Here is an 18,772-nt window from a genome sequence, read left to right as displayed (position 1 = left end):
GGTTTATGCTAGCTGGACTATAGTAACTGGGTGAAGGGTTTCTAGTGAGATTTAGAGTGTGAACCCTGAAGAAACCAGAAAATTACAGCGGAGAGGGGAGAGTCTTCACTCAAAATCGATTCTCATGTAATACCCAGTCTGAGTTTGGGGAAGTTTTTCAGGAACCAGCTCTGATACTAACTCTGAGATAGCCTGTTGTTAGTGCCATCGGTCAGTTCTGACTCACAGAGACCCTGTACAGGGTTTTTGAGGAGCTGCTGGTGGGTTTGCCCACTGACCATGTGGTAGTAGTCCAGTGCTAATCCTATAGCGCCACACCAGGACCCCCTGACATAACCTAGCATGTGAAAAAGGAAGAAAAGGAGAAGATAATGTAAAGTTGTGTGATAAAGGAGATCACCGGGAGGTTTTTGAGTTGACTTTAAGGCATATCTGAATAAAAAATTCAGGGCAGCCAAAATTGCTGCTTGCTTTCAAATGGGCACAAATATGGATCACGGAGTCGCTCTGAGTCCAGCACTGAGTCGACAGCACTTAACAACAGTCCAGTGAATGGGCAAGATTCCAGGCTTCTTGGCATAAATGAATAAGTGCTTCCAGCATTGCATCTGTTTGTTGAAACATCTCGATTGGTTTTCCATTGTTTCCTGGAGCCTTGTTTTTCACCAATCAGTGCAGCTAGGACTCTTCCTTAAATATCATCAGCTCTTGATCATATGCCGCCTCCTGAAATGGTTGAATACCGACCAGTTCTTTTTGGTACAGTGTGTTTTTGGTCTCTGTATTCCTTCTACCCTGTTTTGATGCTTCCTGCATCATTCAATATTTTACCCTTGTTATTAAATGCCATCGAGTCCATTCTGACTCACAGCAACCATGTATAGGGTTTCCAAGGAGCAGCGATGGTTTGAACTGCTAACTTTTTACCCTAAGAATTCTTCAATATTGCAGCTCTAGGCTTTAATTTTTCCTTCGGTTCTCTCTACTTGAGAAATGCTGAGCATGTTCTTCTGTTTTGGTTTTCTAACTCTAGGTCTTTGCACATTTCATTATAACAATTTGCTTTGTGTCTATACTTACCCATTCCAGAGAAAGATGATAACAACAGAATGCAGAAGTTATCTAACAATATCATTAATATTGCACACAAGGAAAAATTGCTGAAAACAATTCAAAAATACCTACAGCAGTACATTGACAGGGAACTGCCTGAAATTCAAACCAGATTCAGAGGAGAACATGGAACAAGGAATGCCATTGCTGATGTCAGATGGGTCTTATCTGAAAGTGTGTATCAAAATTGTATCCTTTCACCATATTATGCAGTCTGTATGTTGAGCGAATCATTTGAGAAGTTGAACTATAGGAAGGATACACATCAGGATTGGAAGAAAACTCATTAACAACCTGCAATGTGCAAATGATAAAACCTTGCTTGCCGGAGGGAAGAGGATTTAAAGCACTTACTGAAGTCCAGAAGACATGTGGGATGACATCAAGAACATCATTTAAGAAGAAGGCAGAATATCATTAAGAAGGCATGAAAGAAGGAAAAGACCAAAGTGAATGTCAGAAGAGACTCTGAAACTTATTTTCAGAGAGACTAAAGCAAATGGAAGAAATGAAGAGGTAAAAGCTGAATAGAAAATTTCAAAGGGCAGCTCAAGAAGACAAAATCAAATATTATAATGAAATATGCAAAGACCTAGAGTTAGAAAACCAAAAGGGAAGAACATGCTCAGCATTACCGAAGCTGAGGGAACTGAAGGAGAAAAAAAAAATCAAGCTTCAACTTGTAATATTGAAGGATTCTATGGGCAAAATACTGAATGGTGTAGAAAGCATCACAAGAAGATGGAAGGAATACACAGACACTGTACCAAAAAGAAATGGTTGATATCCAACTATTTCAAGAGATAGCATATGATCAAGAACCAATGGTATTGAAGGAAGAAATCCAAAGTGCATTGAAGGCATTGGCAAAGAACAAGGCTCTGGGAATTGCTGGAATACAAATTGAAATCATTCAACAAACTGATGCAGCACTGGAGGCACTCACTCATCTATGCCAAGAAATTTGGAAGACAGCTACCTGGCCAACTGATTGAAAGAGATCCATATTTGTGCCCATTCCAGAGAGAGATGAGCCAATGGAATACAGAAATCATCAGACAATTATTATAAATATCACATGCAAATAAATTTTTGCTAAAGGTAAGTTAAAATAGCTGCAGCAGTACACTGACAGGGAACTGCCAGAGGTTCGAGTCGGATCCAGACAAGGACGTGGAATGAGGGATCTCATTGCTGACTTAAGATGGATCTTGGTTGAAAGCAGAGGATGTTAGAAAGATGTTTACCTGTGCTTTATTGACTGCACAAAGGCTTTTGACTGTTAGGCCCATGACAAGCTATGGACAACATTGCAGAGAATGAGTGTTCCAGAACACTTAATCTTGCTCTTGAGGAACCTGTATGTAAACCAAGAGGCAGTCATTCAAACAGAACAGACACTGAATGTTTTAAAATCAGGAAAAGTGTGCACCAGGATTGTATTCTTTCACCATACTTATTCAGTCTGCAAACTGGAGAATATGGCATCAGATTGGCGGAAGACTCATTAACAACCTGCAATAAGCAGATGATAGATAGAACCTTGCTTGCTGGAAACAAAGAGGACTTTAGATACTAACTGATAAAGATCAAAGACCATAGCTTTCAATGTAAAGAAAACAAAAATCCTCACCACTGGACTAATAAATGATAAATGGAGAAAAGATTGAAGTTGTCATAAGTGTTCAAGAGCAGAGATGTCAGTTTGAACCAAAGATGTCACCTGATCCCTGAAGTGCAGCTGACCCAACCCATGGCATTTTCATTCACCTCATACACATACAAAAAACTGGACAGTGAATAAGGAAGACCGAAGAAGAATTGATGCCTTTGAGTTATGGTATTGGCAAAGAATATTAAATATGCAATGGACTGCCTGAAGAATGAACACTTTTGTCTTCTAAGACGTACAGCCAGAATTCTCCTTAAAAGTGAGCATGACAAGACTTGGCCTCATGTACTTCAGATATGTTATCAGGAGGAACCAGTCCCTGGAGAAGGATATGCTTGGTAAAGTATAGAGAGATCCCCAACCAGACTGACATAATAGCTGTAACGATGGGCTCAAACACAGCAACGGTTGTGAGAATGGTGCAGGACTGGGCAGTGTTTTCATTCTGGTGGACATGGGGCCATTATGAATTGGAACCAACTCAATGGTGTCTAACAAAAACATAACATATGAAATTGGACCTCATCTATACAAGTCTAATTTTGGAGCAGGTGAAGTAAATTCTCTGTGGAGTAACTCTGCCTGGAAGAAGTGCCCTGTTCTGAGTGCCATGCTTCTTTTTAACACAGACCCTGACAAACTGGAGAGTGTTCATCTATAGGCAGCGGGTGAGAATGGAGAAAAGAAATTGAAAATGATATAATTTGAAGAACAGATAAGAATGAGAAGACATAAGGGGAAAACATAACTGTCTTCAAGTATCTAAAGAATTGTTATCTGGAAGAGGAATTAGATTCATTTGCTAAGCACTGGACTGCGAACCACAAGGTCCATGGCTTGAACCCACCAGCTGCTCCATGGGAGAAAGATGAGACTTTCTGCTCCTGCAGAGATTTTTTTAAAAGCTTCAGAAAGCCTATACAGGATCGCTGAGTCGGAACTGACTCTATATATAGCATTGAACAACAACAACGAGGCTTCAGGAAGCTTAGCAAAGACCAGTTCATGGTGAGGTGAAGAGTAGTATGTAGATTGTGGCCCAGCTCTTCAAACCTTTCTAACATCATGAGTTCCGCAGAAATACAATGGTCCACTCCACCTGTTCGTTCACATGGCCACAGGTGCTTGAGCAGTGAATCCAAACCCCAGGACCGAGACACATTCCTTAAGAACCTTTAAGATCTTGGGCAGAAATCCATGTGCTATATGAAAATTGTAACACAGGGTCAGAGGACTGTGCTCACTGGAAGCAGTGAGCGCTGTTTAAGAAATGAATGTCTTTAAAGTTTAATATATTGTAAGCTATAGGTTTGGATCAAAGCAGATGAAAGGAAGAGAGATTTAAAATGCAAATATCCCTAAGGTAATTTCATCTTTAAACAAAGAACACACAACATTTGCTTGTTTGAAATAAAAATGAGCTGAAATTTCTAAGTTTAAAGTGTATTATTATATCAGCTTTTGCAGCAGTTAAAAAACTTTTAGTTAAAATTAAAATGTGAAGACTTCTGTGAGGAAGAGTATCTGCCACTATTGGCAGATGGCCTGCTGTGTTTAGGATTTAAATACATTTCTCCTATTTAAAACTAAGTGTTCTTTCCTCTGCTTGCTTAGTTCTTCAAAGAGACCTTTGAAACACTAGGAAATAAACAGAAGTGATTCCTCAGCTACTGCCTTCTGAAATACTTATGTAGAAAAAGGAAAGCTCTGGAAATTCTGGAGGTGACAATGTGTTCCTTACGTTAACATTTTAGATTTAGGATTTCAATAGTACTTTGACTTCTTTCACATATTACCATCTAGTTAAGAAAGATCATCTTAGTGAACCGTTCTCATATTACCACTGCTTCCGTGGGTAATGTTTTGAACATGATGACAGAGACCTTTAACTAGCCTTGGCATCTAGGAGACAGGGCAGGCATTTCCTCTGCTCTTCATTTCCTATCAGCCTTTTCAAAGCTTCCAAAGATCCATATCTAGGGTTGCTTCCAGCCTTTGATTCTGTTAACCAAGGGTGTTGGAATCATCCATCCAGATTGATCTTAAGTAGCACAAGGAGCTGGATACAGAAGCACTTCCTGATTCAACTTCTAATAATTCTTTGTATGTTTTTCTTTCTGCAGACACTGAGTTTGTGTGTGAACGGACATTGAAGTATTTTCTGGGAATTGCTGGAGGGAAATGGGTAGTTAGCTATTTCTGTAAGTACAATATAGTTTTTCCTCATCTCCCTTTAACACTTCAGAATTGCATTTTTACACCTAAGTTTTTGCTGCTGATGAATTCTGAATTACTAAAAGGTCTTTAATGGTAACACTAAACCGACTTTATCTTTAATGCATATCTCTTAGTTCAGGTAAGCTAGTGATGTTGGGAAAATGGACTTCTTTTCGAAACTAATAGTACCTAATATACTCCTAGCAATGTTAGCATAAGAACTAGGGATTTATATACTAGTGGGCAGAAATCCATATGCAGCAGGCAATTTTATAATGTTTAAATTAAGCATCGTCTGTGTCTCCAGAAAGCAGTCTCTACCACAGGCCTTATTAAAGAGCTATGGCTTTATAGAGAGGCCCTCTATGCTTAGGGTATTCTTCTGATGGTCTGACATGAATCACTGAACTGTCCACTCCATGAAGAAACCATGTTCTTCTGCTCTGTGTGACTGGTCTTTTCTCTGATCTCTTTAGGGGTGACCCAGTCTCTTAAAGAAAAAAAGCTGCTAGATGAGGTAGGTACTTGATGTTACAAACTAATCAGAACGACTTGGTGCTGTTGAGTCAGAGAGTCAGGGAATATTGATGGCACTTTCTTCCTTCCATCAGTGTTAATGCACCTCTTTCTACAAACATTCTCTGATGATAGGGATCATCAAGAGTTTACAGAGCAAACTAGGAAATTTTGTGCTCAGTCTTTTCTACCCTTTTTCTCTAAAAAGTTTGAATAAAAGGAATTTATAAAGCAGAAAGAAAAGATTCACCAGGACCAGAAACCAGCCCACCTGAGTCTTAACACACATACATCTTTGTGGAAAACTGGCTCTTCACTGTTGTTAAAAAATCCTTCATATTAATATGCAAATGTATCTGTTTAAAAATCCGAGTCCCTCAAAGAGCTTTTGCACTTTATGAGACTGTGAAGAGTGAGAGGTAAATATGATAGAGTGTAGGAGGAGGAATAATTTTAGAACAGAGCCATCTAGGAGCTGCTAGTGACAACAGATCAGGAAAAATAACATTAACATAAGCCGTTTTAAACGATTATGTACTATTTGGTATAGTCATAATTAATTAAATGACATTTCTGCTGCTTTTAACTTTCAGTGGGTATATATTGTTGTTGTTAAGCGCCGTCAAGTTGGTTCTGACTCAAAGGGACCCTGTATATAGGATTTCCAAGGAGCAGCTGGTGAGTTTGAGCCACTGGCCCTTGCGGTCAGATTGTGGAAAAGTATCAATTTTCCACAAACTTTTCAAAGCCTCATCATATATAAGACAATGGGCTAGCAGTTAACTGGGGATGGCAGTTGGCTATTTTTGTTAAAGGAGGCCAGAAAAGGCCTTTCTAAAGATCTAAATAGGTTCAGCTAAGATCTAAATTTTGAGATAGGAACAAACTTCGGGTTTTTTGTTTGTTTGTTTTGTTATTTTTTTAAAGTAGGCCATGTAACTTGTAGAGGGTGGAGGTTATGCACAGGGTAGAAGGTCATGCAGGCCTAGTATGCCATGGAAAGGAATTTGGGTTTTATTTTTAGGGGAATTGGAGGGATGAAGATGGTAGTAGAGATTAGTTTGGGGTTGTGTTTGGAGATAGAACTTGCTAATGGATTACATTTGGAGGAGGCAGTTAAAGAGGAAATTAAGGGTGACTGTCAGGGATTTAGAAGCAATTTTGTAGGATACACATTGAGCTGCTAACTGCAGGGTCAGTGGTTTAAACCCACTTTCATAAAGAATTACCATCTCAGAAACCCTATATAGCAGGGGGGACCGTTTTTCTGCCATAATTTGTAACATCATTTATGGGCCATACACAAAATTATGAAGTAAATAATTAGCCTGCTTTATTTGGTCATCCATTTAATAACTCACACCTAATGCGATGGCTGGAGTCCCTGGTGTGGTGCTTGAATCTCAGGGTCCGTAGTTCAAACTCACCAGCTACTCCTTGGCAACCTTACACAGGATCACTATGAGTCAGAAGTGACTCAATGACACTTAACAACAACAATGTGATGGCAGAAGTCATGGTGTGGGCGTGTAGCATAAAGCACTGGACTGCAAGGTCTGTTTGAAAACCAAAAAACAAACCACTGCCATCGAGTCCATTTTGACTCACAGTGACTATGTGGAGTCTTGGTGTGGTGCTGTGGGCACTGGACTGTAAAGTCAGTTTGAACTGCAAGGTTGGAGGTTCAAACTCACCAGCTGCTCCTCAGAAATCCTATACAGGGTTGCTATGAGTCGGAACTAATTCAGTGGAACTTAACAACATTGTGATAGCTGAAACTGCAATTGCCTTGGCAGGACCAGACCAAGTGATTTCACGGGCCAGACGTTCCCCACCCCTACTACATAGAATCACTGTTGTTTGTTGTTAAGTGCCATCGAGTCAGTTCCGACCCATAGTGACCCTGTATTGGGTTTCTGAAGAGTGGCTGGTGAGCTTGAACTGCTGACTTTGCGGTTCAATCTGACTTTGCAGTCCAGCGCATTAGCCCACAGCGCCCCACCAGGACCCCACATGGAGTCACTGTGAGTCAGAACGAACTCGATGGCGTGGTATGCTTTTTGGTTTTCATGGTTTGGGCCAGAGCATCAAGGTGGATGGTAGTAATTTTAAATGAGTTAACGAGGATATAAGAAAGGAGCATGTTGGGATGGAGATGAAGAGCTCTGCTGGAATCTTGGAATCAAGACCTCTGTTATGGACATGTTAATTTTGAGATTTATACTAGAAATCCAGGTGGAGAAGCTGAGTAGGCAATTGGACACATTATATGTAGCTCAAGGATATAATCAGGACTATACATCTGGAAGTCAGGTTCAAAGAGATGACAAACTTTTCACCAGACTCTTCTCATTCCAGTCGCCAGCAAACGTTAAGTGTTCTTTCCCCTTACAGCATCCTTTACTTTACTCCTGCCTTTATTTTTCTTTGTGGTACTCTTGACAACAGAAATGGTCTCCCCTAGTCAGAAGTGGATCTAAGCATCCTTCCCCCAAATTTCTCCAGAACTTTAACCTCCCAATCCTATTATTCTTTACTCTCTCACCTTTGACCATAACTAATGATTTTGAAAAAAGCCTATAACTTTTTTCAGTGTATTAAATGTCTATTTTGTTATTTTGGTTTCACTTACTGTATTAATCTCCCAAGTGAAATCTGGAAAGCCCTTACTTCTTCAGATGTAATCCACAATTGATTTAAGAGATCAGGAATTCTCCAGTTATCATAAAACCAGCTCCATGTTAGCAGTTTCATCTAAATGCTAAGTGAATGTTTTGAGAGGTGATAAATATTGAAAATTAAAATACTTTAAGTCCAGATGAGGTGAAAAGTCCATTGTTATTTCTGCCCACAAAGATTTGCTTCAGTGAACTGATTCCTGCAACTAAGATGCTGGTCATTTCATCCAGTCTGCTATCAAGATTTTTCTTTTTGGTCAAGACTCTGCCTAGTGATTCTGAATTCCTTTAAATATGACACGTCTATTTGTTTCTTAAACTTTTTATTATGAATTAGGTGAAGGTTTACAGACAAGATCATCAGCTTTACATTCAACAAATTACACACTGTTTCATCTCAATGATTGCAATCCCCTCCCTGCAACAGCAGTTCTCCTGCTTCCTCCCTGGGGTTCCTGTTCCCATTCCCCCCTCCTTCCCATCCCTTCTCAACTTTGTCCTTAGGAAAATACTGCCCTTTTGATTGTGAATGGTGAGCATACCGTACTAGTGTTGTTGTCTCCCCCTATATACTGTCTACAGAAAATTGGGCCACAAGGGTGAGTTTCCTTCCAGGACTAAAGAGTGATCCAGGGCCATAGTCTCAGTTTCCTCCAGTCTCTTTCTGACTAGTAAACCTGGTGTTCTGTCATCGTTGTTTTGTTTTTAAATATGTACCACTTCCATTGAAGTGGGTTCTCTTTCTCTGATTCCTGTGATCTGGGGCTTGGTTTCTTTTAGTGTGATTTTGAAGTCAGAGGAGATGTTGTCAATGGAAGAAACCACCAAGGTCCAAAGCGAGCAAGAGAACTCCAGGACGGAAAGGTAAAGCCTCCCAACCCCTGCCTACAAAGGCACTAATTAGCTGCTCTCACCCCAGTTCTGGTTAGTTCTCCTAGCCCAGCAAAGTCAATCAGTATCAGCTCCATCTTAGGAACGATGAAACTGAAGCTTACAAAGAGGCTGTGTAATTTGGAGTCCAGCCTGGGGTTCAAATCTCAGCCAGTAAGTGGCAGAACTGAGATTTGTATCTAAAGCCTTGCTCTTTCTAGTTCGCTGTGGTGTCTTTGCTTAAAGCAGTGTGCCGAGTTCTCAGTGCTATCTCAGGAAGCAGTGAAGAGAAGGTGATTAATAATCAACAGTTGTTAAGTGCTGTGGAGTCAGTTCCAACTCAGCAACCCTGTCTATATAGGGTTTCCAAGAAGCAGCTGGTGGATTTGAACTGCCAACCTTGTGGTTAGCCATCCAGTGCTTATTGTACAGTGCCACACTAGGACTGCATAATTAACAGTAGCTAACATTTATATAATGTTAACTCTTGTGTCAGGACTGCTCTAAGCACTCAACTGTATTTTAACTGATTTTATACCACGCTTGTACTACTGTGACAATTTTACAGATGAGGAGATTGAGGCTCCGAGGGTGAATAAGGTCACACTGCTAGCAGCAGTCTGACTCCAGACTCTGAGCTCTTAATGACAATAACACAGGTTTTTGGAAAGTTACTAAAGGCCTCACAGAGAAAAACAATAACAGATTATTCTTACAACTTTGTAAATGAAGGGCTAGAGGCCCTGGAAGACTCAGTGGTTGTGCCTAGCTCAGACTGCAGCAGATAACGTAGCTGGACGTGCCCTCTCAGGGAGCAGTCCTGGCAGGATCGTCTACCTGCCTGTCAGGCCCAGCCGCTACTGTGTCTCAGGGCCCTGGGTTCTCCTGCTCCAGAGTGGCACGCCATCCTTTCTAAGTGCACCACTGGGCCTTTCAGAACATCCCCATGCGGGCACCTTCTGCTCCTGTGGAGAAACTTGAGAGGAAACTAGTAGAGATGATTTTCTAACAAAAACTGTATTGAGAGATGATCACAAATTAAGCCCTGAAGCTCAGAACCCTGGAGGGTCAGCCCGCTCACCCTCTGCACCTATCAAGTAACTAGTCTAGATTCCAGGCCAAGCTGCCGGTCCTATTTCTACTTCTGCCCTTACCCCAGGGGAGTACCCTGTGAGCCAAACATTTGTTTTGCTCCACTGTATGCAGGGCAGAATGAGCACCAGATTCCCCTCCTTAAAGGGATGTCCCTGGCTCTGGGTCCTTTCCTGCATTCAGGGCAGCCGAGACAGAAAGTGCCTGGTTAGTCTAATGATCTTCTGAAGGAACCAGATGTCACCACTGCGTTTTCCTGTGGAGAAACTTCACATTTCTTACCTCATAACTAGACGTCCTCATCAGTGGGAGTCCGTCTGGATGTGGCGGTTCCTAATCTTTTGTACTTTTCATGGCAGTATTGGGGCTCCCACTAGCTGCCGGCGCACAGTCCTGTTAACAATTTGGGGAAGCCATTTACTTACACAGATAGTGAGGGTGACACACAGGGAGTTTGTCTCAACACAAAAGCAGACTTGTCCTGCTGTCCCTTTCTGGTTCTTCTGACTGTAGTTGAAATGTGTGTGTGGAATGGGACAGGGCTCATTTCCTAGAAATCTATTCATAGTTTTAGCTTAGTGATCTCTATCCTGGCCTCTGTTACTTGAGGCCTGAGATTCTAGGCGAGACAGTTTTACAGTTTTTAGTGGCATGAGGAGGAAGGGGGGTCAAGAGAATAAGGGTTACAAAATGATACATGAAAAAAATGTTAAATAAGCTACCCAACTTACACAAATTTGGGTTTCTTTAACTGATGCCCAAAGGTTTAAATGTTTAAGTAAGATAAATAAGAAATTCCATTCCTTAGTTACCCTAGCCTCATTTCAAGTTCACCAGTCACATGTGACTTACGGTTACTGTGGGAGTGCCCCTATCTCTCCATCATCACAGAGCGCTAGCACTGTGGAATACCGTGAATGGAAGCGGCCCCTAGGAGGTCAGCGCTGTCTATGGCCTCTGGCCAGACAGTCAGACCCGCTTAACTAAGAGAGACACAACCAGGCTTCACTTGTAGCTTTTTGATTGTTCTCGCAGCAGTGTGAAGAGAGAAACAAACATTTATTTAGGAACCAGAAGACAGAGGAGAAAAGGTGCATACATGCATAAAATAAAGGTGGGCCTTTGCTGGTTGGAGTTATGTTAGTATTGATATACCAAATCTGGATAGACCTCGCACTTTACAGCTAGTTACTTTAAATGTTGTCTTGCCAGTCAAGCCTTTTCTTACACATGAAGAAAAACCAAATTTATTCCCCATCTCAGCTCTAGCAAGAAGTGAAATCACCTGTATGGGTCATCAAAAAGGAGCCTGGGTCTGATTAGGGACAGGTTGAGATGCTGAAGCCCTGAATGCTTTGTAGTAAGAACATCTGGTGTCCCTCCGTGTTCTAGACATTAAGCAGTAAAATTCGTCAAGTGGTAAAGTCTTACTTTCTGAGAGCCTCTGTTTTTCCTCTCTCCTCCCAGATCTTTGAGGGTCTAGAAATCTGTTGCTATGGACCTTTTACCAACATGCCTACAGGTAAGAGATGACTGCAGACACCAAGCACCAGCCTTTCTATCCCATAGTTGTTGTTGTTAAGTGTCATCGAGTCAGCTGACTCATAGTGACCCTGTATAGGGTTTCTGAGGAGCAGCTGGTAGGTTTGAACCGCTGACCTGTGGTTCACAGTCCAGTGCTGATCCTATAGCACCAGACCAGGAGTCCAAAAACTCATCTTTCTCCCACACAGCAGCTGGTAGATTTAAAAGTAGCCCAATGCATAAACTACCACACTATCAGGGATCCTTTTCTATCACATAGAGGAAAGTTATACTCGTAGAAGAGATCACCTTGCCTTGCTTTGGATCTTAGAAGGATCCCACAGATAGGGTGAGATGTGCTAAAGGTTATTCTTTCTTTCTATCACCCTCCAGACAAAACTATACCTAAATTTTATCCTGTGGCAAAAAGCTAGACCTTGTATCTTTTCTCAAAAACAAGTCAGCAGAAGCGAGACAACTGTTGTTGCATGGAGGGGATTGTAATCATTGAGATGAAACAGTATATGATTTATTGAATGTAAAACTAATGATCTTGTCTGTAAACCCTCACTCAATTCAGTTTATTTAAAAAAACAAGTCAGCAGGCATCAAAGAGGTAGGATCTAAGACATGTTATGTTCTTTGTTCAGATGGGGTAGAGTACTGTTACTATCCATTTGTCAGAGAAGAGGGAACTAATAAATTAGGAAGAAGATAGTGTTGGTCTTGTAAACATCAAGAAAGAGCTCTGCTCTCCCTGAACCTTCTGCATTGGATACAGAGAAGGAAGCAGAGCTGCTGCACAAGCCCTGTGGGCCTGGGCCCCACACAGGCCCAGAGCAGGGCAAGACTCTTAATGAACATTTTCTAATTAAATTTGACACTGAATGTAATGTTATGTTTAGGACTGCTGTGGGGCTCAGCTCCGGAGTTGTGCAGCACTGAGGCCCTGGTGTGTGTATAGATTTGGATGGTTCACTTCAAAAGAAAGGCTACCCACCTTTGCCTCCTGTGCACCCACCTCTACCTCAGGGACACAGGTCGTCTTACTCCTCAGAGAAAGGCCTTCACATTCTGGTCAGGGGCAGCTGAGCAGTGGCCGGAGAGCCTGGCAAAGTAATTTTGCTTCTGTCTTCTTTATTGGCTATTGATTGGCGTTTTATGAAATTTCTAAGTGCCACTCCAGGACTTCTCGGTGCGTTTGTGCTTCCATCAGTGGAAACCAGGGTTGCTGGCAGGGATTGTTTTCAGGGAGAATCAGCAGGTCTTACTCATTAGGACAGACAGGAGCTCCTCAGCAATCCCGAAATGGGCTTATGGAAAAGAGCAACGTTCATGGCTGGCTTGACACACACACACACCCAGAGGTCCACTGGTCAGTTCTGCTGTTGTACATGTCTGCTGACTTCTATTCCCCGAGTGAGCTCAGCATACAGCCTTTCCCCACCAAGGTGCTGAGTCTGTCCAGGATGACGGTTATTTGTTTGACTGGATGAGTTACCTCCCTGTCTTCTGACATTTACAGTAATTACCACCAAGTGTGCTGCTCTCAGTGGCCGCGATTGTCAATTACCAGCACAGTTAGGAGGGAGGGGAAGGAGGCCGGTGTTTAGCAAATGACAATCCGATCTTGGATACGAGAGCTTATTAAATGTGCTCTACCAGGAGGCCTAATGGGGAACTGATAGGCAGAGGAGGTGACCTTTCAGTAGCGAATTGACTTAGAACCTATATGCCTAGTAGAGATTCTACTCTAAGGCCCTTCTGTTCCTCTGGAGCAGAAGAGTTGGGGACTCTGCCACTGAGAAGTCTTGTGTAAGCCTTCATCCAGAGGACTATGGGGTACAGGATGCAGGTTAAGTATGTCGATTGCTGTGGTAATTGTAGGTCTAAATGCCCTGTTTAGATCACTTGGAATGGATGCTACAGCTGTGCGGGGCTTCTGTTGTGAAAGAGCTATCATCGTCCTCTCTCCGCACGGTAAGTGTTTGATGCCCTGTTAAAAGGAAGGACACAATGTTCTGTCCTATGATTGAACAGGACTGGCACCTGTCAGTTCCTGTGACCCCCCTCCCTAATGTAACCTCCAAAGCCCCCCTTTACCCCAAGCCTCTCTAACCATGTACCTGAGCCAGAAGATTCCATCTGTGGAATAACTAAGGAATTGGGAGCTACAAGTATATCATATACTGAGGAAAGGAGAAGGCTCTTTCCCTCTCACCGTACCTCACCTTTGTAAGATAGCTGCCCCAAAGTAGTCTACTTCAACACACCATCAAAAAATGATGAAGTCCCAAAGTGTTCACAAGAAAACTTCTAGAGCTAATAGAATAATTTAGCAAAGTTGTAGGGTACAAGGTCAACAAATAAAACTCATTTGGGTTTCTATAGACCTGCAGTGCTAAATCTGAAACAGAAATTAGGGAAACAATTGCATTTATAATAGCACCTGTTGTTGTTAAGTGCCGTCGAGTCGGTTCCGACCCATAGTGAGCCTGTATAGGGTTTCCAAGTAGCAACTGGTGAGCTTGAATCACCGACCTTGCAGTTCAAACTGACCTTGCGATCCAGCGCATTAACCCACAGCACCACACCAGGACTCCATAATAGCACCTAAGAGAACAAAATTGTGAGTGCTGATAAGTCGGTTCTGACACATAACAACCCTTTAGAGTTTCTGAGGAGCAGCTGGTAAGTTTGAACCACCAACCTCACAGTCAAATAACTTATCCTGCAGCGCTGCACCAGGACTGCAAGAGAATAAAATACCTAGGAATAAATCTAACCGCGGACATGAAGGACTTAAAGAATGAAAACTATAAAGTATTTCCTAGAGAAGTGAAAAAATTTAAATAAGTGGAAAATGTTTTATTAATGTTTCATTAACAAAGATGTTTCACTTTATATTATTAAGATATTAGTACTACCCAAAGTGATCTCTAGATTCAGCACAATTCCAATCCAAATTCCAGTCCTCCACTATATGTGGAATGTCAAGAGGCCCTGAATAGCCTAAACAATATTGAAAGAGAAGATCAAAGTAGAAGAAATCATACTTCTGATTTTAAAATATACCATAGAGCTATAGTAATCAAAACAGCCTGGTACTGGTATAATGATAGGCACATAAGCACAAACAGCAGAAGACAAAATTGAACATTTAAACTTTGTTCATTAAAAGACTTTGCCCAAAAAGTGAAAATACAAGCTATCAATGGGGAGAATATCTTTGGAAACCATATATCTGACCAAAATCTAATAACCAAGTATAATGAGGGCTTCAAAAAGTTTGTGGGAAAATTGGAAGATAATGGAATTTTCCACAAACTTTTTGAAGTCCCCTCATGTATATGGGAGTGCAGTGACTGTAGGATAAGCACTGGACTACAGTGAACCGCTGTCATTACTGAACATTTTGGTCAAAGATTCCATAAAAGAATTCTGATCAAAAGAGGGAAATTATAGAACAGAATTTCAAATTTTCATGGACTCTAGTCTTTCTGTAGTCATGAAGATTGGATGAACACCTGAAACTATTGCCCTGAAGTAATCTTTAACCCTTAAACAAAAAGATCCCCAGAAGTCACCTTAAAACCAGATAATAGTTTATCTTAAGTAGTTAAAAAAAAATTAAGGTCTGCCTTAAGCATTATGCTCTTTTAGGATCCAGTTGAGAACAGCAATTTCTTATATTGATGGAAACCTAATAATAAAGTGTGCTTATGTTAATAAGGGCACAACTCGAAGAATGTGATCGATGTCACCAAAGTGTGTATGTAGAATCTGTGGACTTTGTACAGGTTTTGATGTATATATTAACAACAACAGAGTAAAATTTAGAAAATATGTTGACGTGACTATTCTAAAACTGAAACAACCACCTGTGCGTTTCTTCCCTGGGAGTGCAGGTTACTCACCCGATTGTGGTCGTGCAGCCAGATGCCTGGGCAGAGGATGGTGGCTTTCATGGTAAGGTGCTTACATGCACATGCCATATCGGGTCCTGTTAGACTGGTATACTTTACCAAGTTACCCAGTGCTTAATTAACATAGTTCCCACTCATTCTAGATGGCAGTAAATATTTGTTGAATGAATGCTAAAATGTCTCTTCTGAACTTTTTGTTTGTTTTGTATTATAAAAGTAATGCATGAGATATTTCCATTGTGGCAAGGAAGGTTAACTGTAAATGTTTATCATCATCACAAAAACAATAAATCCCTGCAATCCCACCACTTGGAGATGAGTTACCTTAAAATCTCTCCAGGGATGTGTGTATATGTAGATCTGTTTATATATACATGCATGTATTTTATACAAATGGAATCATCCTCTTCATGTGGTTTTGCCTTTTCGTTTAAGATACTGCAAACGTTTTTCCACATCATTAAATTGCAATGCTGTTTTGCTTTCTCTGGTGGTTTTCACTTTAACAGATTGAAGCTCGTGTTAATAAAGTTGTCAGTCTGTGAGGCTTTCACCAGCTTCTAAGTCACGTCCTATTTCCTGAAGTATTGCTTTAAGCACAGCAATTCTGCTGGGCCCTGATTAACCCCAACACCTCACACAGCCCCATTCCTGGAGTAGATTGATGAGTCTGGCCTAGGAGAATGAACTGACTCTAATCTCAAGCTTGTGTTCTCTGTCCCCAGCAATTGGACAGCTGAGTGGTGCACCTGTGGTGACCCGAGAGTGGGTATTGGACAGTGTCGCTCTTTACCAACGCCAGGAGCTGGACACCTACCTGATCCCCCAGATCCCCCATGGCTACTACTGATTCCAGCCAGGCCCTGGGAGCTTCGTACTCTTTAGGGCATCAGAATTCTTGTGACTGTTTTATGTACTTAGAGACCTTTGGGATATGTGAGAGTCCCTTCAAGATTTTCTGCTTCAAATCTCCCTTTGAAATCTACCTCGAACACAAAATTGTGGTAATTTTTCACCTGAAAAGATTTTAAACCATTTAAACCCCACCAGTTGAGCAAGATGCTGATTCATTATTTATCAATCCTAGGGCTTGATTTATCAATACTAGGGCTATAGGGAAACATAGTTGGTTTAGGGCTTGGAAACACAGTGGCTGGGCCTCTAGAGAATATAGCTGGGTTCCTCGTTTATTTCTCTCAAACCTGTGTGTGTAGAGGCCAAGAGTCAGACCCTCAGTGGGAGGAGAGTAGCGGAGTCTGTGACGTGACTTCAATCAGAAGATTGCTTAATAACAAGAGCTGTTCTCGGCAGCTCTTAGATGTCAGAGTGGAACCTTGGGGATAGAGCTCAGAGACAGGCAGTGGATGTGAATATGAAGCTTGAGGGTTAATGATAGGGTTGGGAGTCATGCTCGTCCTGTCCAAACATTTGGGCTCAAGTTGCTGGAATTTGAAAGAATCTCTTAGCCCTGATGCACTCTGAGACAGGAGAATCCTCTCAAGAACATGTGTCCACAAAGATAGTCTTCTAATTCCCTGTTGGTGATAAATAAAGTGTTTTGTTGTTTTTACTCTGATGTGTAGCCATTCCTTTTAAAAATATAACAGCTCTGATATGAATATTTCATGTCTGTAAAATGATGGATCCCACCAGGAATGGAACAGTTGCTTTCCTGGAGGTAATTTTTTTTTTCCCTTCGCTCCCTATTGCTGAACCGTACAGCTTCATAAATAATTTTGCTTGCTGAAAGAAGAGAAAGTGTTTTTCATAAACTCATTATCCAAGACCGTTTATAGCTGTTGGAAGGAGTAGGTCTTCCCTAGCCCCCCCAGTGTGAGGGCAGTACAGACTTGATTGTACAAAATATGTTTTGTAAATATTTTGTTCACCTGCAAATAAACTTGGCAGCAAACGCCTCCACTGAGCAGCTCTGTTCTTATGACTTATACCTGCAGATTTTTAGAGCCTTTTCACTGTGCTTCAGTCTCCTCATCTGTAGAATGGGGATAATAATAGTAGTACCTACTTCCCAGAATTATTGCGGCAGCTTAAAATGTATTAGGTTTCTATTGCTTAATAACAAATTGTCATATCCAGTGGCTTAAAAAAAAGCACCCATTTATTGTCTCACAGTCTAGGCCAGAAGTCCAAGTCGGCTTGGCTGGTTTCTTTGTTCTGCATTTCTCAGCAGGCCTGTGTTCCTTTCTAGAAGCACTGAGAATGAACTTGCTTCCAGGCTTATTCGGGTGGTTAGCCAGATTCAGTTCCTTGCAGATGTAGGACTGAACTCCCCATTTCTTTGTTGGCTCTTAGCTGAGGTGATTCTTGGCTTCTAGAGGCCATCCATGTATCTTGACTCATGGCCACCTTATGTCCATCTTCAAAGTCAGCAATTCTTTCTCACATTTTGAATCTCTGATTGCTGCATCTCTAACTCCCACCAGAGGAATGTGTCTGTATCTAGATTGGGCCCACTGAAGAATCCAGGATAATCTCCCCATCTCAGGGTCCATAATCCTAATTACAAGTACAGCTGCAAAGACTCTTTACAGCAATACTTACATTAGTGTTTGATTGAGCAACTGAGATGACAGGATTCTAGAGAATAATTTTGCCTACCACTCCTATTTAGCGTTCTTAATCCACTGATAACATTCTGTATCATTTCCTGGTCCTCACATTGTCCTGAGATTAGAATTCTCTTTAAGGCAAAGAATAAAATCATCACACAATTCAGTCCTGCCATAAGGAGCTCTGGTAGTGTAGAGGTTACGAATCGGGCTGCAAACCACAAGGTCAGCAGTTCAAAACTACCAGCTGTTCCGTAGGAGAAAGATGAGGCTTTCTGCTCCAATTAAGATTTACAGCCTCGGAAACTCTGTACAGGGTCACTATGAGTCGGAACCGACTCCATGGCACATAACAACAACAACAATATATTTATTTGTCGGAGGGCAAGGAAAGTAGAGAAAATGGAGCCACCTGACAACATTTAGTCTTCATGGCCCTAGCAAGTGGGTATTGGCCACCTCATTTGAAAAATATGAACTGAGGATCAGATTCCTTTAAGAGATTGGAACCTGTCAAAAGACAGGTTCCATCTTAATATTCAGCTTTCCGTCGGCATCAGTGACTAAGCCAGGACAGAAGCATCAGTTCAAGCC

General features: G+C 41.5%; 1 protein-coding gene across 2 annotated transcripts in view; it reads left to right on the top strand.

Annotated features, from left to right (window-relative positions):
• The window catches only part of BRCA1 (breast cancer 1, early onset), a 74,367-nt gene extending 57,890 nt beyond the window's left edge, over positions 1-16,477 (top strand). For both annotated transcript variants that reach the window (XM_006832701.1, XM_006832700.1), the window contains exons 16-22: positions 4,909-4,986; positions 5,479-5,519; positions 8,977-9,060; positions 11,626-11,680; positions 13,589-13,662; positions 15,591-15,651; positions 16,334-16,477. In XM_006832701.1, coding sequence (XP_006832764.1) covers positions 4,909-4,986; positions 5,479-5,519; positions 8,977-9,060; positions 11,626-11,680; positions 13,589-13,662; positions 15,591-15,651; positions 16,334-16,458 — 518 coding nt within the window. In that variant the 3' untranslated portion in view covers positions 16,459-16,477. The remainder of the gene's footprint in view (positions 1-4,908; positions 4,987-5,478; positions 5,520-8,976; positions 9,061-11,625; positions 11,681-13,588; positions 13,663-15,590; positions 15,652-16,333) is intronic.
• The last annotated feature ends 2,295 nt before the right edge of the window (positions 16,478-18,772 follow it).

The sequence above is a fragment of the Chrysochloris asiatica genome, unplaced genomic scaffold (genome assembly GCF_000296735.1).
Source record: "Chrysochloris asiatica unplaced genomic scaffold, ChrAsi1.0 scaffold00007, whole genome shotgun sequence".
Lineage (NCBI taxonomy): Eukaryota > Metazoa > Chordata > Mammalia > Afrosoricida > Chrysochloridae > Chrysochloris > Chrysochloris asiatica.
The sequence above is the reverse complement of the archived record's forward strand: the minus strand, read 5'-3'. Positions and strand labels throughout refer to the sequence as shown.